Source organism: Helianthus annuus, chromosome 14, assembly GCF_002127325.2.
Source record: "Helianthus annuus cultivar XRQ/B chromosome 14, HanXRQr2.0-SUNRISE, whole genome shotgun sequence".
Classification (NCBI taxonomy): domain Eukaryota; kingdom Viridiplantae; phylum Streptophyta; class Magnoliopsida; order Asterales; family Asteraceae; genus Helianthus; species Helianthus annuus.
Genome location: NC_035446.2, coordinates 157,615,854 through 157,642,176, shown reverse-complemented (window position 1 = coordinate 157,642,176; position 26,323 = coordinate 157,615,854). Strand labels below are relative to the sequence as shown.

Genomic DNA, 26,323 nt, shown 5'->3' with positions numbered 1-26,323 from the left:
GGGGATGGCGGTGGTGTTACCGCGCGTAACACCATCCCCGCTAACACCCCGGTCACCCTTATAGTAAAAAGTACTCCATTCTTTCCTTTTTGTTTGGCAGATCAAATGAAAAACATACTTGTTATTGTTACCTATTTTTTTAAGTTAATAAATCTTAAAATCCCCAAAAAAACAACGTCCATTTACAAATGACATTCGGTCCGAAAATATGCTTTGCGTTTATCACTTCAAGTCTTTAACCAAAAATTATAATTGCCTCGAAGAAATCATTTTAACCAAAAGTCCTGAACATATCAAAAGATAATCAAATACGTTTACATATCCGAATCTCATGAAATGAAACTAAAAAATCATAGATGTTTACAAACAATACATCTCATAAGATTAAAAAAAAAAGAGCATAAGGTTGTGTTAGATAAAACACATTTCAGAAGGTGAAACCCAACTTTCCACGTACTCGATTGACCGTACAACCTTGAATTGAGAAGTACCGCCTATCGACCTGGAATTAAAAATCGTGGATAGCCTGGCGATATGATCAAGAGTTTCCAAAGCGTTGAGCGTCTTATATGAATCTTTTGACGTGTCATAGATAACAAATTGGATTGAGCTACATGTCATAAGAATTTTTCCGTTACCCAAAACACAAATAGGGTAGAACCTGTTACCTTCCAAACCGAAATTGAATGAATGTGCTTTCATCCACGAGTTCTCATCACACTGTTGTTTCATCAACCACACATCAAATCCACTAGTGCTTTTGTTAATCGTGCAAAGGCATCCACCTATGGATCCCAAAAGAAGCATTTCAGGGTCGAGTCCATGAGAAAGTTTTATCTTCAAAAATCCCATCTCCTTAACATTGAAGGCCAAGATGTTGAAACGACGTTGTCTTGTAGTTACCCAATACAAAAAGCCATTTAGAAACACACCCGCATCACCCCAAAAATAAAAATCCCGTTCAGTGAATTGTGGTGTGCTCCATGAACTAGTTTTAAGATCAAAGACGTTCCATCGGTAACATGAGGTACGGCATATATAGTCAAATCTAACAATCTTTAAGTCATGTGGGGTCTCACCATGGCCAAATCCAAACACATAGGATAAAACATGACCAATGAAAGAATGTTGTTTCATAACCACAACTACCTTGGATGCACGTGTTAAGGGATTGTATAGGATCAGGTCACACATAAGGAACCCAAAAGGACAAGGAATAGCTGGAGGCCGCCAAACAGCCAAAAGCACAATACCACTGAATGTTCCAACAATGGTAAGTTCTGAAACTAATTCCGGCAAGTGTTCTAAAGGATAAGGTATTCTGACCATGGAATGAGTCTTGTCTTCTACCGGTACGTTTTCGTCTATAGCAACAAAAGGCTTTAGTAACGGGAAAAGGACCATTCTACGTGATCTCGACTTCATAAAATATGGATCGGAAATTACACGATTCCAATGCTTTGAGGCGCATCTGAACCGTAGTAAAGGCTTTCCTGGAAGTCGAGCAAGGATGTTGCGAAGGACGTCATCGCCTATATGGACATTCGCCATAGATTTATATTCCAGTGGTTTTTTAGTGGCAACGGAGGGAGGAGAAGAAGATGATCGGGCTGATGAAACATGTTTATTAGGAAGAAACCCTACTTCAGAATTATGTTCCAAGTATTCGGAAATATTGTTATCAATGAATTCTTAAAAATATTATATAGCAAATTAATATATCTTTCGGAACTTATATAGTATAGATTTCGTAATCCCCTTTTATGGATAGTGTTGTCGTCCAATATAGGAAAGGAATCAAGTTTATTTGATGCTAGGGGTGACCCTCTGTTTGTTACTTGCGAGTGGGCTCTAATATGTTTTTTTCTCATTTGGGTCACTCTAGGGCTGGTCAACTTAAATAGTCTTATGGGCTTGTTTGTGTCTTATGGGCTGGCCAACTTAAATGGTCTTTGTCAATTGTCATGGGTGCCGATTAGATGGGTGTGTTATTTGTATTGTTGATATTAGAAATATACACTCTATCTCGTGTTTGGTTATTATATAGCACCTAAAATATTTGTCAATTAAGCACATGGGTTAGGTTCATTTGTGAACATTGTTATATTTGTGAACAAAACGAACTCATCCTAGCCCTTGATCTTGTTTCAGAATTATAAGGGTAGGATTGTAATTACACAATTAAATACTATTTTTTTAAATTTAATATAGTCAGTTACCATATGTATCTTAACCACCCCTTTGATACTTGACACTTTGATACATGAAACGTACTAGACGTGAACCTAGCTTGAACGCAACTTGAGACTCGGAACAGTACTTCAACATTTTTTTTCTAATTGGTGCCTAATATTGATCATGTTTGTAGTGCTTTCTAGATCCAATCTCTCCTTCTCTTAGCTGAAGGCTTAAAAAAGCTATAATAAGGCAATCCATGGGCATGGAACCCCGAAATAGCCAATCTACAATCAAACTTTTAATCAGGTCGAAAAATGATTATTGGGATCAAAACATCATTATGAATTTGGAAGCATCAATCAAAACAAAATCAAAACCCACGTCCATCTTCATATTCATCAACTTCTTCCATATCAACTGCACAATCATTACTATAAAAATGTTTACTACCAACATTATTGAAAAAAAATATTTTATATCACCAATAATGGGAAACCGATAAGGATCTTATCTTCATTTTATCTAAATTAACTTTTTCTTTGTGAATTTCTTGATTTTGTCTATTCAATTTTGTTTCATTTGGTCAATGGCTTTTTGTCGGTCAGTGACTATTTACGTTTTATTTATATATAAAAATGAAAGCCCTTCATCTTTGGTAGTCATTGGTGTTGCAACCGACGCCGGGCTTGGTGGTTAAGGAGACGAAGATGAGTTATTTTTTTATGGTTCATTCGTTTAAGAGTCTCTGGCGTCTTTTCGTATATTTATATTGTCCAGTACACACAGGTGTATAAATGAATACTACAAATATGTACGTACGAGTGGTAATATGTGTTTTCATCAACTAACAAGTGCATAACCACACAACAATCAAAACTGACATGAATCTGAGTTAAAAAAAAATTGTTCTAACTTATAAGTGTGTATACACACATGATAGGAATATAATGAATATTCGTTTTAACAATAAATGCACTAGCAAGGATGTTATGCATAATTGAACCACCAAAATTTATTTTTTATAATATGGCAAACAACCAAAAAAACATCAACCATCGAATCGATTCATGTTCTAAACTTTTTCACCAAAACACTTGAATGCTAACCAAAAGCTTAACACCAAACAAAACAAAAGAAACAAACAACTAGAATTTTCACATCTATATCTTCTTTTTGTTGCCGACAAAATGATGAGCTTCATTTATAACTCTCTCACGATATATGCTCGCCTGTGAACATACAGCATCACCTTCGTACAACTCTCTAAGCTTCCCCAACCTGAACCACCTTTCTGTATTTCCTGTTGTTGTCTCATAGTTAACCTCTTAAGTTCCAATAGCTTATTGATGTCTCTGTTTTTATTATCTTTGTTGCCATTTAGTGTTGTTACAATTCAAAAACTGCAATGGCAAAAACCACAGAAAACAATATTACTCAGCCCTCCTCCTTACAGCGAAACGCAAACAAACCTCAGAACTAAACCACTAATCGACCTAGGTAACCATCGATGGGCCAGTTGTGTCGCACCCAAGGCCATTATGCGACTGGATGCTCTAAATGAGCCTCTTTTGCAACATCCGTGACACCCCCATTGATGCTCAACTCGCTTAGGCGTTCCATGCCTAGTGCTACATGAATTATAATATACCAGATTAGACATGTGACAACGGTGCGTCTGATCATATGGTACCCAACAGTGATATTGTTCCAAATTTCTATCCCACTCAAGGTAACAAACATTCTTACTCTGGTAATGGACAATCTTTACCTATTTCTCATGTCGGTAACACAAAACTTCTAATGTTGAAGGAAGGTTGAGATATGAAGAGCAAAGGAGAGGAGAATAAGATAGGAGGAATTGGCAGGCCATACATTATGGCCGACAGCTTGAATCCGAAACAGGTACAATTTCGCAAATCAACAAAGACACCATAGGGATTACATGAAACGTACTAGACGTGAACCTAGCTTGAACGCAACTTGAGACTCGGAACAGTACTTCAACATTTTTTTCTAATTGGTGCCTAATATTGATCATGTTTGTAGTGCTTTCTAGATCCAATCTCTCCTTCTCTTAGCTGAAGGCTTAAAAAAGCTATAATAAGGCAATCCATGGGCATGGAACCCCGAAATAGCCAATCTACAATCAAACTTTTAATCAGGTCGAAAAATGATTATTGGGATCAAAACATCATTATGAATTTGGAAGCATCAATCAAAACAAAATCAAAACCCACATCCATCTTCATATTCATCAACTTCTTCCATATCAACTGCACAATCATTACTATAAAAATGTTTACTACCAACATTATTGAAAAAAAATATTTTATATCACCAATAATGGGAAACCGATAAGGATCTTATCTTCATTTTATCTAAATTAACTTTTTCTTTGTGAATTTCTTGATTTTGTCTATTCAGTTTTGTTTCATTTGGTCAATGGCTTTTTGTCGGTCAGTGACTATTTACGTTTTATTTATATATAAAAATCAAAGCCCTTCATCTTTGGTAGTCATTGGTGTTGCAACCGACGTCGGGCTTGGTGGTTAAGGAGACGAAGATGAGTTATTTTTTTATGGTTCATTCGTTTAAGAGTCTCTGGCGTCTTTTCGAATATTTATATTGTCCAGTACACACAGATGTATAAATGAATACTACAAATATGTACGTACGAGTGGTAATATGTGTTTTCATCAACTAACAAGTGCATAACCACACAAAAATCAAAACTGACATGAATCTGAGTTAAAAAAAATTGTTCTAACTTATAAGTGTGTATACACACATGATAGGAATATAATGAATATTCGTTTTAACAATAAATGCACTAGCAAGGATGTTATGCATAATTGAACCACCAAAATTTATTTTTTATAATATGGCAAACAACCAAAAAAACATCAACCATCGAATCGATTCATGTTCTAAACTTTTTCACCAAAACACTTGAATGCTAACCAAAAGCTTAACACCAAACAAAACAAAAGAAACAAACAACTAGAATTTTCACATCTATATCTTCTTTTTGTTGCCGACAAAATGATGAGCTTCATTTATAACTCTCTCACGATATATGCTCGCCTGTGAACATACAGCGTCACCTTCGTACAACTCTCTAAGCTTCCCCAACCTGAACCACCTTTCTGTATTTCCTGTTGTTGTCTCATAGTTAACCTCTTAAGTTCCAATAGCTTATTGATGTCTCTGTTTTTATTATCTTTGTTGCTGTCACACCCCTAATTTCCACGTATCACCGGTGGGCCCGGTGGGGAGTATAGTGACGTAGTTGGCATCATCATAGACAAACAACACAATATATAAATGCACAGCGGAAGCAAAGATAGATTCATTTCAACTTTAATAGAATGTAATATTAAATATCACTAGTAGTTGAAACGGATCCACAGGCGGATCAAAAATAAAATAAGATATTGTTCAACAGTTTTATTGTCATCCAAGCTTGCGAGACTTATTGTGGACGCTCTAGAAGACAGCCAGCCTATTACGTGTAGTACCTGCACTTAACCTTTTGGGAAAATACGTCAGTTTACACTGGTAAATACAAATTAACTGACTCATTTTGAAAAGATTGAAAATTGATTTAAATGCACATGGCATAAAGTATTTTTTTTTTATAACTTGGGATAATTATGCAATATAATCTTGTAAGGGATTTACATGTTACTTATGCGTTCAGTAGCCCGATCCGTAGACCGGGTTAAAGATCAATAGACACACCACAATATAGAGTTATACACTGACAGGTGTACGCCTACAACCCGTGCTCAGGTCGTGGCCATCTCGTAAGATGATGCCAAGGATATCCGGGACATGGTCATTAACCCCCCAAAGGCTTTAAACAATAAAACACCTTCAAAACAAGGTCATCTCAATAAATTTAACCACTATTCGACTAAAGAATTCAATGCCGGACCAAGCGGTATTTTATATACCGTACCCCAAGCCCGTATAGGGAAAATAAGTTAAGAGTATTTACCTTGGTAAGTATGAATCACAATTAGCAAGTGAAGGTAGCTTTTACTGGGTCTCCTATTCTGGAACAAAGGTTTATAATAACCTATTAGATTTCTAACGGGTCTTTATTTAAGCCTAAGCTTAGACCGGTTAGTTTTAAGGACGATACGGTTCAAGCGCACGATTAAGCGAAGACCGGATAGAATGTGATTTAGACCCGACAAGTTTAAATACTTGTATAATTTGGGTATGCTAAATACATTCTGGATTTTGAGACAAAAGATAATGTTTGACCCGTTTCGGTCAATTTATGCAAACTAGTTACATAAACCGAACCGAACGCTAAAAGAGCGTTACGGGTAACCATAAAAGTCATATGCAAGTTCCCTGAGATAATATGTCTTAAATATGTCATAATATCAGCAAGTTATGTTCTATTATGCCCCAAATGAATTTAAACTCAATTTATGCATTATAAGGGCATTTTGGTCATTTAAAAGATTATAAAAGAGTTAAATTGGAAATCTGAGTTACAGGTCTGATTTATACAGTAAATATACTTAATTTGACATATTATAACAGTAGGGTATGACCCATATATGAAACTTATCATTTAAAATCGAACTATGCACCTTAGGGGTATTTTGGTAATTTCACAAGGGCTTAAACGGTCAAAACTGGAAACCTGAGTTCAAAAACTTATACTTACTGTTATTTTATAAAAATATGTTAGAAACATCAGTAGGTATAACCCTTATATGCTTAATATGGTTATAGTACATACTATGCGTTAAAAATGCTTAAAAAGCGATTTAGAGCCGTTTCCGGGTTTTCAAAGGAAAGCTGATATTTTTATATTTCCAGAATGCTCAAAATATTTTATTTAACAAATAAAATCAGTAGAAAAAGGTTTGGGGTCAAAAAGATTTATAAAACTCATTTTATGGCTTAAAAGGTCAAAACCGGTATTAACCGAATTAAACTTAGAGGCCTATGATACGATCAGCCAAAAATTAAATAAAAATCTTCAAAAATCCCAAAATATTATATAACATCAGCTGGTAAAAAGTTTGGTATCAAAAAGTGGGCCTAAATAGGTTATATGCTATTTACGCCGTTTATTCAACACAAAGCTTTAGATTTACGATATCGGGCATAACTCTAAATCTGGACCTCCAACTGATATCAAATTTTCGGTGCAAGTTTATAATTTAGTAATAAAGGTTTCTACTCTTTCACTTTTCCAAAAATCACGTTTTATAGCAAAAAGGGCAAAATAGTCATATTTAAGCATACACCGGTAACATGCATATGAATCGGACAAGTATTGAATCAAGTTGTAAAATCTCAGAGAGTTGCACACAACTAAAAATGGTCCAAAATAAGCTCTAAGGCAGATCTCAAACATGCATGCACGGATCCGAATCGAGAATCAAAGAAAAAGTCATTTTATAAGACTTTCGGTTCCGATCCGGGTTTATACTAAAAATTGTCGAGTTGATCATGATAAAACATATTCTTACATTCATTACAAAGTTATTTTGATGATCAAACTGATTGCATGTAATCTATATTACCATTTATGCTAGATTTTGCAAAAACACGTTCTGTTGACTTTTTAAGAACAACTTTGACTCGACAATAATCATGCTTAGAGTGGGAATCAGAAAATACCCTTTTGAGGGTTTGTTTCCCACATAAATACCAACCTGTAGGTACTTTCAATTTGAGAAATGACTGAGCCATTTTCGTTTAATCAAAAAGTCAAACTAGAGTTACGACGGATTGACTTTCGGCTAATAATCTAAGCTAGAACGAATTAGAGAAGGTTATGAATACTTACAAGAGTCCTAATGAAGCTTAGAGATCACTATGAAGCAGCTTTGTCGACCAGAAAGCTCCAGAATCGTTCTTGTGAATTTTTGAAAGTTCAAGTGTTCTTGGTTACTACCACAAGACCCTAATTATGAAGACTTTGATCTGCTTTTAAGTTGATTCAGGTGTTGTGAGAAGGTCACAGGTGTCCTATATTGCATGTAAGTTGATTGGTGAGGTTGGGAGGTGATGAAAGCTGGCTTCCACTCGCAAAATGGACCCAAATAGCTGCTGTTCGCGAATTTGTGGAGCTGGGCGTGGGTCGCGGCCCGCTTAAGGGTGCCCAGGCGGGCCGCCTGGGGCTTGCAGACCCACAAAAACTTGTTTAAATGTTGCAGTTTGGTCCCTGATCTTTGGCTACGAGGTTTTGGCCATTTATCTTGACCCTTAGACCCTCAAACTTGATTTTTAAGGACCTTGGGACATTTACCAACATGGTAAAGTCCTCGGTTAACTTTGCGCTCACCCGAAAAGTCACGAAATTCGACGTTGACGCTTTTAACCCTTCATGTACGGTTTTGGTCATAACTTTCTCATACGGTAACGAAACTTCATGAAATTTTTACCACATATTCTAGTGAGTATATTTTAGCATTACAAAGCTTCGGGTTTGCCAAAAGATCACTTAGAGGTATAAATTCAACATGTTGACACATTTAGCCCTGTAGTTTGTAATTCCTCACTTTCTTACATTTTCCGCTTTGTATGATCCATGATTTAACCGTTTGAGACTATAAACATTATGTAGGGTTATTTTAGAGCCTATCTTTCCATTGTTGACACTTTGGACCCTTATAATTCCATAGTTTCACTGTTTGTCAACTTTAGTCCCTCTAAAGTATGTTTTCACATATCCAAAGCTTATGCCACGTGTCAATACATTATTGGCCGTAAATTTCCGAGGTGTTACAGTTGCCATTTAGTGTTGTTAAGATACAAAAACTGCAATGGCAAAAACCACAGAAAACAATATTACTCAGCCCTCCTCCTTACAGCGAAACGCAAACAAACCTCAGAACTAAACCACTAAACGACCTAGGCGACCATCGATGGGCCAGTTGTGTCGCACCCAAGGCCATTATGCGACTGGATGCTCTAAATGAGCCTCTTTTGCAACATCCGTGACACCCATTGATGCTCAACTCGCTTAGGCGTTCCATGCCTAGTGCTACATGAATTATAATATACCAGATTAGACATGTGACAACGGTGCGTCTGATCATATGGTACCCAACAGTGATATTGTTCCAAATTTCTATCCAACTCAAGGTAACAAACATTCTTACTCTGGTAATGGACAATCTTTACCTATTTCTCATGTCGGTAACACAAAACTTCTAATGTTGAAGGAAGGTTGAGATATGAAGAGCAAAGGAGAGGAGAATAAGATAGGAGGAATTGGCAGGCCATACATTATGGCCGACAGCTTGAATCCGAAACAGGTACAATTTCGCAAATCAACAAAGACACCATAGGGATTTCATTGAAGGAAAGCCCTACACTAAGTGATGTGCACAAAATGCAACATATAAATTACATCAATTGTGGCATAAAACTAACCCTTTTTTAGTACTAATGTTGGAAAAAGTGTGCTTTTGTCTTCCTTTTGTGTTTTCAGGATTAAATGAGCTCAAATGAACAAAAGAAGCAAAAGGGCAACTAAATCTAACACAAATACAAGAAAAAGAAGCAAACGTGGCATGCCCGACCCCCCGACAACATCTTCCCAAGCAAAATAAGGAAACAGAAGGCTGAACACGCCCCGTGCTCAATGAGCACGGGGGCGTGCCCAAGTGTCAGCAGAAAAGACAAAGTGGTAGAAGCTTCCATTGCCCACCACTGGGCCGTGCTCAGCGGACACGGGGCCATGGTCAACTATAAGATTCGCGAAATCCAGGCAAATCTTGATAGTACAGAGATGCTTCTGCACACGGGGTCGTGCTCAGCAGACACGGGGGCGTGGTCAACTAATGCAGACAAACTGCATTTAATGAAGAAAGAGAGGAGGATGGACACGGGGTCGTGCCCGAGCTTCTGTTCAGCCTATAAATATGAGTGCTTGGAGCTCTTGCAACTCATCCCTTGGCACACCACCTCTCTCACACTTCACCCACCACCATCACAACACCATCATCCATTGTCCATCGTAGAGTGTGTGAGTCGTCTCGGGATCCAAGATTGATCGTAAGAGTTCTTGACAATCAAAGGCCATGTTTGCCTAAGTCTCTTACATCACTTGGTGAAGACAAGTGTTTAGTGTAATACTTTTTATTTTTAATCATTTGCACTTTTTATTTGGTTATGTATTAATGACTTTAATAACTAGTTTCTTATGTTGAAGGTGATTCTTCCTTATCGTTTGTCCGTGGTGTCTTGGCATTATTTTACTGTCTATATAAAATAAAAGATTTTCACCATTCATATCTCCACGGTCTATATGGAGGTATGTTGGCTACCTGGTCGGGGGTTAAGGGAACGGTTTGGTAAGAGTCTTGCCATTGTTCAGTGTATAGATCCTGCAAAGGACCTGGGTCAAATTTAGTAGGACCTCCTTCAATACCCACTGATATTAGATGGCGGGGGTCCAAACTCTTTGATCCCCAATTACTATTAAAACTTTAACCCGGTTACTTAGGACTGTATCCTTGCTGACTCAGACTACTTAGCCGAGGGTAACGTCGCCTTCAAACGAGTGCCCAAGGATTGTTGGAAACTCTTCCAAAAATGTGACGTATATCTAGTATCTCTATCGGAGATAATAGATACAGGTATACCATGCAGCGCTACAATCTTATCAACGTATAATTGAGCTAACAAGCTATAAGTCTCCTTGATGGGTAGGAAATGAGCTGACTTCGTCAGTCTATCTACTATGAGTCATATAGTATCATTTCCCTTTCTCGTCGTTGGCAACTTGGTGATGAAATCCATTGTCACCATTTCCCATTTCCACGTGGGAATTTCAGGTTGTTGAAGAAAACCTGATGGCTTCTGATGCTCAGCTTTGACTTGCGCACAAGTCAAACATTTAGCTACATGCTCTGCTACGGACTTTTTCAAACCAATCCACCAGTAGTTTGCCTTTAGATCCTGGTACATCTTATCAGTGTCACGACCCCCGACCCCACCCTGGACGGAATCGGGAGCCGTGAGCAGCCCAGTGGTACCGGTGATTATTTGTGAAAAACATTGCAGCGGAATTTTCATCAGGACCGTGAGTTAGGAAAAATATCAGAGTTTAGAAAACACCGGATTTGATTTAAATAGATGGGATAAATCCCTATTTTATAATGGTAGCTTTAATAAGGATAATTTTTATTTCATAAAACAATATTTCTTAATTTGATTAAAATAAGCCATTTCTTGATGCCTTTCAGTGCCGTATCCAGCCTTTATTCCAATCTATGGTAATTACCTGAAACATGTTTGAAAAAGGTTTTGTCAGCGGGAAATGCTGAGTGAGATCATTCCATTTTTATAAATTATATTGTTATACCTTACAGTATTAAGGTTTTTATATTTATTTGTATTTACCCCACTTAATCAGTATTTTGTCATATGATGGCAGTTCCAATATAACAGCAATAATATCACTCATTGGTTTACTTTCCTCCAATAGTGAATTAATCAAATAACTATACTTTACTGTTATTCAATTTATCTGTCATTAGGCGATTCCTATGACGGGGTCATATCACTGTTGATCATTCTTTCAACTAGTGACTCTGGTTATATCACTGTTGATCATTCTTTCAAGTAGTGATTCTAATTATAACATTGTTGATCATTCTCTCAACTAGTGTCTTTGGTCATATCACTGTTGATCATTCTTTCAACCAGTGATGCTGGACATGATGATGTCCTATGACATTACTTTGTCAAATATATTACTTATGGCACAAAATCATGTAATCCAGAATAATGACATTTTATGTCAACTATTATAACTTACCAAATATGTTAATTAACTAATTGTAATATCATGAAATAGTAACCTGACTAAAAGTATTATACTTTGACTATTTAAAGAATATTAGTTATAACTGTGGTCATGCTAACTTTCTAGGTAATAATAAAGAAAATCAAATAATGTATAATACCTCCCATACCAGTAGTTATTATAAAATATAATAACTTAATCACTGTAAGTATAACTGGTAACCATTTAGGATTTTAGAAAGCATTTTGTAATATAATTGTTTCACAAAAAGGTGATAAAACTGTGATAAAAGAGTATGGACTCACAAACGGTGAGAAAAGAGAAATGAACTCACAGTGCAGATTTCTACGGGCAAAGTTTAGTCTACGGATATGCCTTGATATATTTCTGATTCAATTTGGGCAGAGTCTAGCCTACTGATTAACCTAATTCACACAAACGGGGTTGTAACTAATACAGCAGTTACGACAATTCACGAGATTAAACCCTCACAACGATTAACAAGTGCAATACTTAACAATTCAATCGGATTCGCAACGAATAACAGAGCATAGTCCGAATTCGAACAGCACTCAAATATTCAAGTCGAAATCACGATGAATAATCGAAGTACAAGCTCAATTTGAGCAGCACCTGGACAATCGTTGGATAGTTACAATCGATCGGATGTTGAATCGTAATAGCGATCGAGTTATTACCCTGATTGCGGCGTCGATTAGTGATCCGTGTGTGTTAATTGTGATAAACAGAACAGAAATCGGTGCCTGAAGCGAATTTCTTTGTCGAACCAACGCACAGAAGCCAGTCCCAAGGTCCTCTATTTATAGCTGGAAAACCGTCCCCCTCGCGCCACGCGAGGGGTCCTCTTATTCCTGTCGCGTGGCGCGACAGGTCACTTCTAGGGTAGAGTAGGTGCGTGTCTTTTATAGCTTTGGTGAGTCAGATTTCGACGTAATTCAATTCCTACAGCAAACTGTAAGGATATTACCGACTAGGGTTTACCCCCTCCTGAGTTTTAGGGGCCCTGATCCTGATTCCGATTGTTCTGGAATTCGTAGGGTTTGTGCAGAATCACTTGGGTGTATCAATTAGGTTTTCCTATTGAATAAAATAATACAATAAATAATAGTTTTGACGAGGGTTGTTACATCCTCCCCACCTTAATAAAAATCTCGTCCTCGAGATTTGGGTTATGATATTTCTATTAGATTTATGTCATAATTTAGTCACTAAAACTAGATGCTTAAGGTAAATGGCACAGAATCAAATTTTGTGGATACTAGTTATACAATAAATAGGACTTAATGGTTCAGCTGAATTAGTTCAAGAAATTGATGACAACTGATTGAGATGAAATGATATAGTTTCGAATGGGACTAGGTTCAAGTCAACAGATATATGATCAAATAGATATCTGTTTACAGTTAGTGAATGACTTTTTAGAATAAAATTCATGGTCAAAAGAAAACTTACTTTGATTGGCAACTGGGGAAGACTCAGAATCAATAAGGTCAGAATGAAATAATAGCACGAAGATCATTGTTATTTATCGAATCATATCAAGAGAAAAATCAGGGTGTTGACATTGCAAGGATACACTGGAATGCAATAAAGTTTAGTGTATCATTGTCTTAATACACAATTGTATCAAGACTATTTTCAAATGATGAGTCAAACAGAAGATATACGTGGGTTTTGAATGATTCGTATGTTTATGATAATCTATAAGTTTATAATGACTCCGCAAGGTGTCGTAATGATTGGAATAATTTCAATAATTACGGTGCTCGAACAATTTCACCGTATAATCAACTGAAAGTTTAAATGAAGAAAACTTGGATATTCATTTCAAAATAGGAGTTTCAATTTATAATGAAAAGACCAAATGAAATATTATAGAATTTTCGATAAATGATGAAAGAAACGTTTAAGAAGTACACCGGAATATGATATGAATTTGTGTACTGTTATCTTAACACATAGTTGTATTAAGACTGATTAAGAATATGAACCAAAAATTAAAATTCGTGCATTAGGAGTGAAATTGAAAATAGTTCAAGCTACAAATTTATTATGACGCCACAAGGTGTCATAGTGATTGAAATAGTAGCGGTGAATGAAACGAGTTTCACCATGATGTAAATCAAATGAAGTAAATCCGAATGTTTCAAATAAATCCAGTAGGATTTTGGATTGAAATTGAAATGATCAAAGATGATAAAGCAATAAAGATTACGAAGCGCTCAATAGATACACGGAAATATGAAATGAATTTGTGTATCATTATCTCAGCACACGATTGTATTAAGATTGATTTAATAGAATAAATCAAAGCGGATTAAATCCGTATGTAAAAGGTGCAACGAGATGATCACAAGCTTCAAATTTGTGAAAACGTCACCACAAGGTGATCGTGACCAAATAAATGATTTAGTGGAAGTGAAAACCAAACAAGTTTGTTATGGATCTGAAATGGATGAAATATTTGACGGAATGTATTTGTTTATGAACTTGTATTTGTACTAGGGTCAAATAATAACTTAACTTAGATATTATATATCAGTGACTACGTCTGGAATCATCTCTGCTTCTTGTGTAGTAAGTACGTATGCTCGCGCGTTCGTCTTAGCTCCGTCTGTTGTTCTAGCCTTGGTGACAGATGTTTTGGTTAGTTTCGGGCAATATGGTTTGATGTGTCCGGTTTCCCCGCAATTGTAACAGACGTTAGTTTTCCTTCTGCACTCTTCCTCTATGTGCCCGGTCATCTTGCAGAAGTCACAGTAGGGTGTGTTCCTAAAACGACATTGTCCTGAATGCGTTTTGTTACTGTTTCTGCAGATAGGTTGCTCCAATGACGGTTCAGTTTCTTTCTTCTTGAATTCTTGGAAAATTCTCTGGGCTAATTCTTTCTTCTTGTTTTCTTCTCTTGTGCGGATTAGTCCATCTGTCAGCATGTTAGCTAGTTCAACTGCTTCCTCAATAGTCTGTGGTCTAACGGCTTTGATTATGTCTCGGATTTCGCTAACTAATCCCCAAATATAACGAGAAATCAGTACGGGTTCTGGCGAAGCCAGAGTTGGTACCATTCTTGCATATTCGAAGAATGTTGTCGTATATTCACGACAATTCACATCTATCATTTTATGATTTAAGAATTTGTTAGTTATTCTTTCCTTTTCATAAGGAGGACAAAATTTTCTTTCTACCATTTCCTTGAATTTTTTCCCAGTTTATGGCATAAGCCATGGCCCTTCCTTTTGCCTGAAGAATTGTATTCCACCATTCTAAGGCTTCTTCCTTAAAGAGATTAGATGCATACATCACCTTATCTTCTTTAGCACATTTGCTGATCGTAAGAACAGCTTCCGTCTTTTCCAACCATCGTAGAGCAGCCGTGGCACCTTCACTGCCCGCGAACTCGGTTGGTTTACAGGCTAGAAATTCTTTGTAGGTACACCCGAGAGTCATCGCCTTCTTCTTCTTGGGAAATGGGGTTTTGGTAATATCATTATTATCACTATTGACACTATGGTTAAAACTATCGTCACGGGTATGCTTACTGCTCATAGCTTTGGTGGGTTCTATGGGATTTTTAACAGCTTTAATTATTAAAGGTAAAGCATTAGCTATTCCTTGGGCTATTAGATTTTCTATAGCATTTTTATCCAAAGGATTTTCATTATTAGCATGAACTTCTGGATTATGTGATACTTCATTCGACATCTGGATTGCAAATATTTTCACTTATTAATATCACATAATAATTAAAACAAAATAATACCTCCAGGATATTATATGTGCATATTGACATATACATATTCATGTACAACACATAAGTTAATTTGTATTAGTTTCCTAACGTTATTGTTTAGGTATTAAAGAACACCTAATTAGCTTAAACAAGTGGCTTAACTTATACGAAGGCATCTTTTCTTATTCAACTTTTGAATGTTATCAGATGTGCTACCAGTTAATAGCAATCTCCTAACTCTTTTATTTAAGTTTAAATATTATTATCACAACACTTATAGGCTCAAAGTAGTGGCTTAGCTCTGATACCACCTTCTGTCACGACCCCCGACCCCACCCTGGACGGAATCGGGAGCCGTGAGCAGCCCAGTGGTACCGGTGATTATTTTTGAAAAACATTGCAGCGGAATTTTCATCAGGACCGTGAGTTAGGAAAAATATCAGAGTTTAGAAAACACCAGATTTGATTTAAATAGATGGGATAAATCCCTATTTTATAATGGTAGCTTTAATAAGGATAATTTTTATTTCATAAAACAATATTTCTTAATTTGATTAAAATAAGCCATTTCTTGATGCCTTTCAGTGCCGTATCCAGCCTTTATTCCAATCTATGGTAATTACCTGAAACATGTTTGAAAAAGGTTTTGTCAGCGGAAAATGCTGAGTGAGATCATTCCATTTTTATAAATTATATTGTTATACCTTACAGTATTAAGGTTTTTATATTTATTTGTATTTACCCCACTTAATCAGTATTTTGTCATATGATGGCAGTTCCAATATAACAGCAATAATATCACTCATTGGTTTACTTTCCTCCAATAGTGAATTAATCAAATAACTATACTTTACTGTTATTCAATTTATCTGTCATTAGGCGATTCCTATGACGGGGTCATATCACTGTTGATCATTCTTTCAACTAGTGACTCTGGTTATATCACTGTTGATCATTCTTTCAACTAGTGATTCTAATTATAACATTGTTGATCATTCTCTCAACTAGTGTCTTTGGTCATATCACTGTTGATCATTCTTTCAACTAGTGATGCTGGACATGATGATGTCCTATGACATTACTTTGTCAAATATATTACTTATGGCACAAAATCATGTAATCCAGAATAATGACATTTTATGTCAACTATTATAACTTACCAAATATGTTAATTAACTAATTGTAATATCATGAGATAGTAACCTGACTAAAAGTATTATACTTTGACTATTTAAAGAATATTAGTTATAACTGTGGTCATGCTAACTTTCTGGGTAATAATAAAGAAAATCAAATAATGTATAATACCTCCCATACCAGTAGTTATTATAAAATATAATAACTTAATCACTGTAAGTATAACTGGTAACCATTTAGGATTTTAGAAAGCATTTTGTAATATAATTGTTTCACAAAAAGGTGATAAAACTGTGATAAAAGAGTATGGACTCGCAAACGGTGAGAAAAGAGAAATGAACTCACAGTGCAGATTTCTACGGGCAAAGTTTAGTCTACGGATATGCCTTGATATATTTCTGATTCAATTTGGGCAGAGTCTAGCCTACTGATTAACCTAATTCACACAAACGGGGTTGTAACTAATACAGCAGTTACGACAATTCACGAGATTAAACCCTCACAACGATTAACAAGTGCAATACTTAACAATTCAATCGGATTCGCAACGAATAACAGAGCATAGTCCGAATTCGAACAGCACTCAAATATTCAAGTCGAAATCACGATGAATAATCGAAGTACAAGCTCAATTTGAGCAGCACCTGGACAATCGTTGGATAGTTACAATCGATCGGATGTTGAATCGTAATAGCGATCGAGTTATTACCCTGATTGCGGCGTCGATTAGTGATCCGTGTGTGTTAATTGTGATAAACAGAACAGAAATCGGTGCCTGAAGCGAATTTCTTTGTCGAACCAACGCACAGAAGCCAGTCCCAAGGTCCTCTATTTATAGCTGGAAAACCGTCCCCCTCGCGCCACGCGAGGGGTCCTCTTATTCCTGTCGCGTGGCGCGACAGGTCACTTCTAGGGTAGAGTAGGTGCGTGTCTTTTATAGCTTTGGTGAGTCAGATTTCGACGTAATTCAATTCCTACAGCAAACTGTAAGGATATTACCGACTAGGGTTTACCCCCTCCTGAGTTTTAGGGGCCCTGATCCTGATTCCGATTGTTCTGGAATTCGTAGGGTTTGTGCAGAATCACTTGGGTGTATCAATTAGGTTTTCCTATTGAATAAAATAATACAATAAATAATAGTTTTGACGTGGGTTGTTACAATCAGCTCCAGGATGAACGGAATATTTGGAGTTGTGGGCTTCCTGGAGGATAACATCCCGAAGTCCTCCATAAACTGGAACCCATACTCGTCCATTCAGTCTTAGCATTCCATCTTTGTCATAGGATAAGTGTTCCTCAGTTACTCCTAGCTTTTCTTCAGGATAATTAGCTTCCAACACAGCTTCCTTCTGTGCAGCTAACACCCTTTCGTTCAAATTATTCCTTATTTCTATGCGCTTGGCATTGATCCTTATCGGCTTCACTCTTTCTTTTCTGCTTAAGGCGTCAGCAACTACATTTGCCTTGCCTGGATGGTATCTTATCTCACAGTCGTAATCATTTAAAGTTTCCATCCATCGCCTTTGTCGCATGTTCAAGTCCTTCTGATTGAACAAATGTTGAAGGCTCTTGTGATCCGAATAGATTACACACTTGGTCCCATACAAGTAGTGTCTCCAAAGTTTCAGTGCAAATACAACGGCACCCAGTTCCAAGTCGTGGGTGGTGTAGTTTTTCTCGTGCACCTTTAGTTGTCGTGAAGCGTAGGTAATGACCTTGCCTCTCTGCATGAGTACACAGCCCATGCCAGTGTGTGACGCATCGCAATACACCACAAATTCTTCCATACCATCGGGCAATGTTAACACTGGTGCATTGCTCAACTTCTTCTTCAAAACGTCAAAGGATTCCTGCTGCTTAGGGCCCCAATCAAACTTGATCTTTTTACGTGTCAACGAAGTTAGGGGCGCAGCAATCCTTGAGAAATTTTCGATGAATCGCCTATAGTATCCTGCTAATCCTAGAAAACTGCGAATTTCGGTAGGTGTCTTTGGCTCTTGCCAACTCATAACTGCTTCTACCTTAGCGGGATCTACTTGGATTCCACGCTCACTTACCACATGCCCAAGGAATTGGACTTCTCGAAGCCAAAATTCGCACTTTGAAAATTTGGCATAGAGCTTCTCATGATGTAGAAGTTTGAGAATACAACGAAGGTGTTTCTCGTGGTCAGCCTGGTTCTTTGAGTAGATAAGGATGTCGTCAATAAAGACGATGACGAATTTATCCAGATAAGGCTTGCAAACGCGATTCATGAGATCCATGAATGCGGCTGGTGCGTTAGTGAGCCCAAAAGGCATCACTAGGAACTCGTAATGTCCATAACGAGTCCTAAACGCTGTCTTGTGAACATCTTCATCCTTGACCTTCAACTGGTGATAGCCTGACCTCAAGTCGATCTTGGAAAACTAGCTTGCCCCTTGTAACTGATCGAACAGATCATCGATCCTAGGCAAAGGATACCTATTCTTGATGGTGACTTTATTAAGCTCGCGGTAATCGATGCACAGACGCATCGATCCATCCTTCTTTTTGACAAACAAAATCGGCGCTCCCCAAGGAGACGAGCTAGGTCTAATAAAACCCTTAGCTAACAGATCATCTAACTGCGTCCTTAACTCCTTCATCTCCGTTGGTGCCAACCTATATGGTGCTCTCGCTACTGGCGCCGCACCCGGAATGATGTCAATTCGAAACTCCACTTGCCTATCCGGCGGTAAGCCAGGTAGTTCGTCCGGGAAAACTTCAGGGTAATCCGAAATGACAGGGATATCCTCAATCTTTGGCTTTGGCTCATCAACAGTAACTTGTGCCATGTAAATGACACAACCCTTCGGCAGACATCTGGATGCCTTGAGCATGGACACTTGCTCAGGCAATCCATGCTGGGTATCTCCTTGGATAGTGAGTGACTCACCGGACGGAGTTTTAACTACCACTTGCTTTCTGTTGCACACAATCTGGGCTTGGTTATGTGACAACCAATCCATACCTATCACTACGTCAAAACCGGCTAGCTTAAAGGGAAGTAAGGATAATGGAAAAGAGTGATTCCTAATGGATATAACACATCCAACTAAAACGGTTGAGGCGGTTTCTATGGTTCCATCAGCTAATTCCACCTCATACTTCACACTTAAGGCCTTTACAGGCAATTTTAACAACTCACAGAATTTATTATCTACAAAAGACTTATCTGCTCCAGAGTCAAACAATACTCTAGCAAAAACATCATTTACAAGAAAAGTACCTGTAATAACGTTGTCATCTTGAACTGCTTCCTTAGCGTCCATCTTGAAGACTCTTGCATTGGTCTTCTTTCCATCATCAGTTTTCTTAGCGTTCTTTGGGCAATTAGACTTAATGTGCCCCTTCTCGTTGCAACCGTAACATGTTGCATCCTTCAGACCCTTACACTTCAAAGTCGTATGATCCGTAGATTTGCAGATTCCACAGGGTCTCGTGAGGGACTGCGATTTCGACTCTAAGCGACACTTCCCAAAATGGTTTTTCTTACAGGTTTTGCATTTGGGCTTATCCCCTGATTGTTGCCACTCTCTCTTAAATCCCGACCCTTTCCTGTGGTCGTTATTCCCTCGGTGTCTCTTCTCCGATCTCCGTGAGGTATCGTCCTCACGTTTCCTCTTATTCTCTTCCGAGTTCTTAAGTGCTCTCAATCTGACTACGTCCTGGGTGACAGAGAGAGATAGATCAGTTACTGATCTGAACGTTGTAGGCCTCGATGCCTTAACACTTGCCTTAATCTCAGGTGCCAAACCCCCAATAAAACGGGCAATCCTTCTCGGCTCTGGGGTTACCAAGTATGGAACCAACCTAGATAGGGTATTGAAAGTGGTGAGGTATGCCTGGCAGTCCAGATTTTTCATCACCAAAGATACGAAGTCTGACTCGATCCTTTCTACTTCATGTTGTGGGCAAAAATTCTCTTTAATAAGGGCTATGAACTGATCCCATGACATACTGTAAAGTGTGGCCTTTCCGGCAGCTTGTAAGAGAGATTTCCACCACGCCAGTGCGTCCCCTTTGAATGATTGGGATACGTACTTCACTACGTCTCGATCAGCACACCCGCTGATATCTACAACTGTATCCATTTCGTCTAACCAGGTCATGCAGTCGACCGCTCCCTTCTCCCCGGTAAAGTCCCTGGGTTTACATGAGACGAAGTACTTATACGTACAGGACTTACTGTGCGATTCATGTTTCTGCTTGATCTCCTTTTTCGGGATACTGCTGTGGTTAGAGGAGTGATTATCCTCATCATTCTTCTTTAGCTCATCTTTCTTAGATGCATCCTTCTTAGAGAGTGGTTTGGTATGAGCCTCCGAATGATCCTTGGTCTTGGAATGTGGCGCGGACCGGGCCCTACTTCGGGTCCTACTTGGTTCACTATATTGCCTTTCAATGGCTTTGGCAACAGCATTTTCTACTAATGCTTGTAGCTCCGCACCAGTTATATGTATTCTAGTGTTATCTGGACCTTCCTCGGAGTGACTGTTTACTTCTTCAGACTTAGCCATGTGGTTTTAGGTGCTACATAAAAGTAAGGACAAGGTCTATTTAGAAGCCTAAACAGTATTATCGTTCTTGACGATTTATTAACCATGGTAATTAAAAGCCATATTAGTTAATTAGTTTCATTCAGGACTTTTTATTAGTTACTTTACCCTCGAATGAAATATATGTTGGCACAATAGGCCTAGTCACTTGGACAAATCTCTAAATTTGAATTTAGAATTTATAGGATTAAAATTTGAATAATTAAAACAATTAATCCTTTTCTTGGCAGCGGGTACATAAACCACAGCTGCCTTTTTGTTTTATATGACATTAGTTATAACCCGTAGGCATTATGTCACAATCAAATATATATATAGAATATAAATTTTTGGATAATTTATTAAAAGGGTGACATGTGTGATTTTGCGGATCACACTAGCAAAGAATGCTAACATGTTTACAGATGTTAACAGAGATTGAATCTTTTTAACAGGTTCTACCATATTGGCCAGGTCTTTAATATGACATTCAAGCTAGGTTTTACCTTTTTAAGATTCTTATTATTAAAATGGTAAATTAAAATAATAATTGCTATCTTTCATTTATTCGTATATTATATTTATGCATATAATTTAAAAATGAAAAATTTAAATTAACCATTTCAAATAGAATTAACTAACAAAAGTTTGCCCTAAACGGGACTTTTACTCAAATAACATACCCACGCAGGGGCTAAACTAACAAACAAACCCACGCAGGGGTCAAACAGAAACAACATACCCACGCAGGGGTAGAACAGAAAGGAAAAACATACCCACGCAGGGGCAGAGTACAGAAATAAATGTCCTCGCAGGGACATGATTAAATAACTAGCAACAAAGGATTTAGTAGTCCTTCTTGCCTTTTCCCTTGATCAAATCCACCATCTTCTTAAACATCCCACGATTATGCCGACGCTCTTCCCGTAACTCATGCCGCATCTCACGTCGCACATCATTTATCCCTTGAAGGATTTCTTGAACTTGTGGCGGCGACATCATCGGTGCCGGCGGTGGTATCTGATATTGCGGTGGTTGAGGAGGTTGCGGCTGCTGATATCCATAGGATGGGTATCCATAGGTCGACTGTCCCTTAGTCCAGGGACCTCCAAAAGTACCCTCCGGATTGAGAGAGTTGTCGTTCGCAGCTACCCAGTAGGGATCCTCTGTATAGTTATAACCTGGGGGAAAAGTCGGCTCGAAGGGATTATATGCGGCCGCGCTAGTATAAGCGGGGATTGGGTCTCCAAAATTCTGTGGTGGTGGTGGCGCGATTGGCGCAGAGGTTACTTCTGAGACGGGATGCGAAGATTCTCCCATCTCTGGCTCTTCGTGAAGTGGCGAGTATCGGCTGCTACCTGAATGTGGAGGGGTGCTGATACGTATTCCCCCTCGTGTGGACATACGAGCGTTCCTTCCTCTTCGCCTTGGAGGCGGGGGAGGCAAAACCGGAGGTGGTGGCGGCGGCGGAGTGACCACGTCGCGCCAGAAACCCTCAGAAGGATTCTGCTGCTGCTGAGGCTGCTGCTGAGGCTGCTGCTGGGAGTGCAATGGAGAGCTGTGATGCGACTGGTGTAAGGGAGAGTTGTGGTAACTAGGGGTAAATACCCAGTCATGCTGCTTGAATCTCTCCTCATAACTGTCGGGACCATGGTAAGGTGATCCCACAAACGGTGACCCATCTGAAATCTCGATGGGGTGGTTCGGTGTTCCGGACGGTGGCATGGAAGGATCGGTATCCTCATCGATATCCATCTCGTTGCTACCCGGAAAGTGGTCTTCAGGTCCAAGTGGGTTATAACCCATTGGTTCACCCACGTAATCATCAGGGTTGAACAGGCCCTGGAAGACAGGTGCTGGGTAATCAAAAGGTGATTGGTGGTTTTGGAGAGGAATGTAGGATTGATGGGAGTTGTGGGGCTCATTTTCTGAATGAGGCCCAAAGGAGTGTGGGACAGAAGGTGAGGTACTTAGTGAAGCTGAGTGCCTTGCGGGTTCAGCGAAAGATCTCCAAAGGTTTCGGGCATCTGCGTTATGAGATCCTGAAGGGGTTCGCCTATGCGAAGGTCCGGCTTCATGGTCATGGGAGGTTGCGTATGCTCCTTGTCCCCTTCCTCTTCCTCTTACACGTGGCGGCATTTTGTGAACCTGTCAACAATCAAACAAGTGGCACAACAAAATATATATAAGACAAAGCTAGAGAATAAAACAAATTTTGGATATTTCCTAAGTTCTTTGTCTAGACTCGGGAATCGAGGAATGTGCAATTGTGTAACTGAGATTAAACACAAAAGACTAGTGTTTAATTCACTCAGAGTTGGCTCTGATACCAACCTGTCACACCCCTAATTTCCACGTATCACCGGTGGGCCCGGTGGGGAGTATAGTGACGTAGTTGGCATCATCATAGACAAACAACACAATATATAAATGCACAGCGGAAGCAAAGATAGATTCATTTCAACTTTAATAGAATGTAATATTAAATATCACTAGTAGTTGAAACGGATCCACAGGCGGATCAAAAATAAAATAAGATATTGTTCAACAGTTTTATTGTCATCCAAGCTTGCGAGACTTATTGTGGACGCTCTAGAAGACAGCCAGCCTATTACGTGTAGTACCTGCACATAACCTTTTGGGAAAATACGTCAGTTTACACTGGTAAATACAAATTAACTGACTCATTTTGAAAAGATTGAAAATTGATTTAAATGCACATGGCATAAAGTATTTTTTTTTATAACTTGGGATAATTATGCAATATAATCTTGTAAGGGATTTACATGTTACTTATGCGTTCAGTAGCCCGATCCGTAGACCGGGTTAAAGATCAATAGACACACCACAATATAGAGTTATACACTGATGGGTGTACACCTACACCCCGTGCTCGGGTCGTGGCCATCTCGTAAGATGATGCCAAGGATATCCGGGACATGGTCATTAACCCCCAAAGGCTTTAAGCAATAAAACACCTTCAAAACAAGGTCATCTCAATAAATTTAACCACTATTCGATTAAAGAATTCAATGCCGGACCAAGCGGTATTTTATATACCGTACCCCAAGCCCGTATAGGGAAAATAAGTTAAGAGTATTTACCTTGGTAAGTATGAATCACAATTAGCAAGTGAAGGTAGCTTTTACTGGGTCTCCTATTCTGGAACAAAGGTTTATAATAACCTATTAGATTTCTAACGGGTCTTTATTTAAGCCTAAGCTTAGACCGGTTAGTTTTAAGGACGATACGGTTCAAGCGCACGATTAAGCGAAGACCGGATAGAATGTGATTTAGACCCGACAAGTTTAAATACTTGTATAATTTGGGTATGCTAAATACATTATGGATTTTGAGACAAAAGATAATGTTTGACCCGTTTCGGTCAATTTATGCAAACTAGTTACATAAACCGAACCGAACGCTAAAAGAGCGTTACGGGTAACCATAAAAGTCATATGCAAGTTCCCTGAGATAATATGTCTTAAATATGTCATAATATCAGCAAGTTATGTTCTATTATGCCCCAAATGAATTTAAACTCAATTTATGCATTATAAGGGCATTTTGGTCATTTAAAAGATTATAAAAGAGTTAAATTGGAAATCTGAGTTACAGGTCTGATTTATACAGTAAATATACTTAATTTGACATATTATAACAGTAGGGTATGACCCATATATGAAACTTATCATTTAAAATCGAACTATGCACCTTAGGGGTATTTTGGTAATTTCACAAGGGCTTAAACGGTCAAAACTGGAAACCTGAGTTCAAAAACTTATACTTACTGTTATTTTATAAAAATATGTTAGAAACATCAGTAGGTATAACCCTTATATGCTTAATATGGTTATAGTACATACTATGCGTTAAAAATGCTTAAAAAGCGATTTAGAGCCGTTTCCGGGTTTTCAAAGGAAAGCTGATATTTTTATATTTCCAGAATGCTCAAAATATTTTATTTAACAAATAAAATCAGTAGAAAAAGGTTTGGGGTCAAAAAGATTTATAAAACTCATTTTATGGCTTAAAAGGTCAAAACCGGTATTAACCGAATTAAACTTAGAGGCCTATGATACGATCAGCCAAAAATTAAATAAAAATCTTCAAAAATCCCAAAATATTATATAACATCAGTTGGTAAAAAGTTTGGTATCAAAAAGTGGGCCTAAATAGGTTATATGCTATTTACGCCGTTTATTCAACACAAAGCTTTAGATTTACGATATCGGGCATAACTCTAAATCTGGACCTCCAACTGATTTCAAATTTTCGGTGCAAGTTTATAATTTAGTAATAAAGGTTTCTACTCTTTCACTTTTCCAAAAATCACGTTTTATAGCAAAAAGGGCAAAATAGTCATATTTAAGCATACACCGGTAACATGCATATGAATCGGACAAGTATTGAATCAAGTTGTAAAATCTCAGAGAGTTGCACATAACTAAAAATGGTCCAAAATAAGCTCTAAGGCAGATCTCAAACATGCATGCACGGATCCGAATCGAGAGTCAAAGAAAAAGTCATTTTATAAGACTTTCGGTTCCGATCCGGGTTTATACTAAAAATTGTCGAGTTGATCATGATAAAACATATTCTTGCATTCATTACAAAGTTATTTTGATGATCAAACTGATTGCATGTAATCTATATTACCATTTATGCTAGATTTTGCAAAAACACGTTCTGTTGACTTTTTAAGAACAACTTTGACTCGACAATAATCATGCTTAGAGTGGGAATCAGAAAATACCCTTTTGAGGGTTTGTTTCCCACATAAATACCAACTTGTAGGTACTTTCAATTTGAGAAATGACTGAGCCATTTTCGTTTAATCAAAATGTCAAACTAGAGTTACGACGGATTGACTTTCGGCTAATAATCTAAGCTAGAACGAATTAG

The 26,323-nt window shown here is 37.9% G+C and overlaps 1 protein-coding gene across 1 annotated transcript; it reads right to left on the bottom strand.

Annotated features, from left to right (window-relative positions):
- Positions 1 to 411: 411 nt before the first annotated feature.
- Positions 412 to 21,400, bottom strand: LOC110888534 (F-box/kelch-repeat protein At3g06240). Its single transcript, XM_022136058.1, has 2 exons — positions 21,070 to 21,400; positions 412 to 1,691 (listed from the first exon to the last, which is right to left on the bottom strand). Exons 1-2 carry the CDS (start codon positions 21,398 to 21,400, stop codon positions 412 to 414), a joined length of 1,611 nt encoding a protein of 536 aa, XP_021991750.1.
- Positions 21,401 to 26,323: the final 4,923 nt, after the last annotated feature.

What these genes read in the sequence shown, in the direction of transcription:
- LOC110888534 (XM_022136058.1), bottom strand. Translation starts at nt 21,400, where the DNA reads ATGGCTAAGTCTGAAGAAGTAAACAGTCACTCCGAGGAAGGTCCAGAT. An exon ending in GCAGAAACATGAATCGCACA is followed by an intron (nt 1,692 to 21,069) that starts GTAAGTCCTGTA and finishes AATATTTTTAAG; the next exon opens with AATTCATTGATAACAATATT.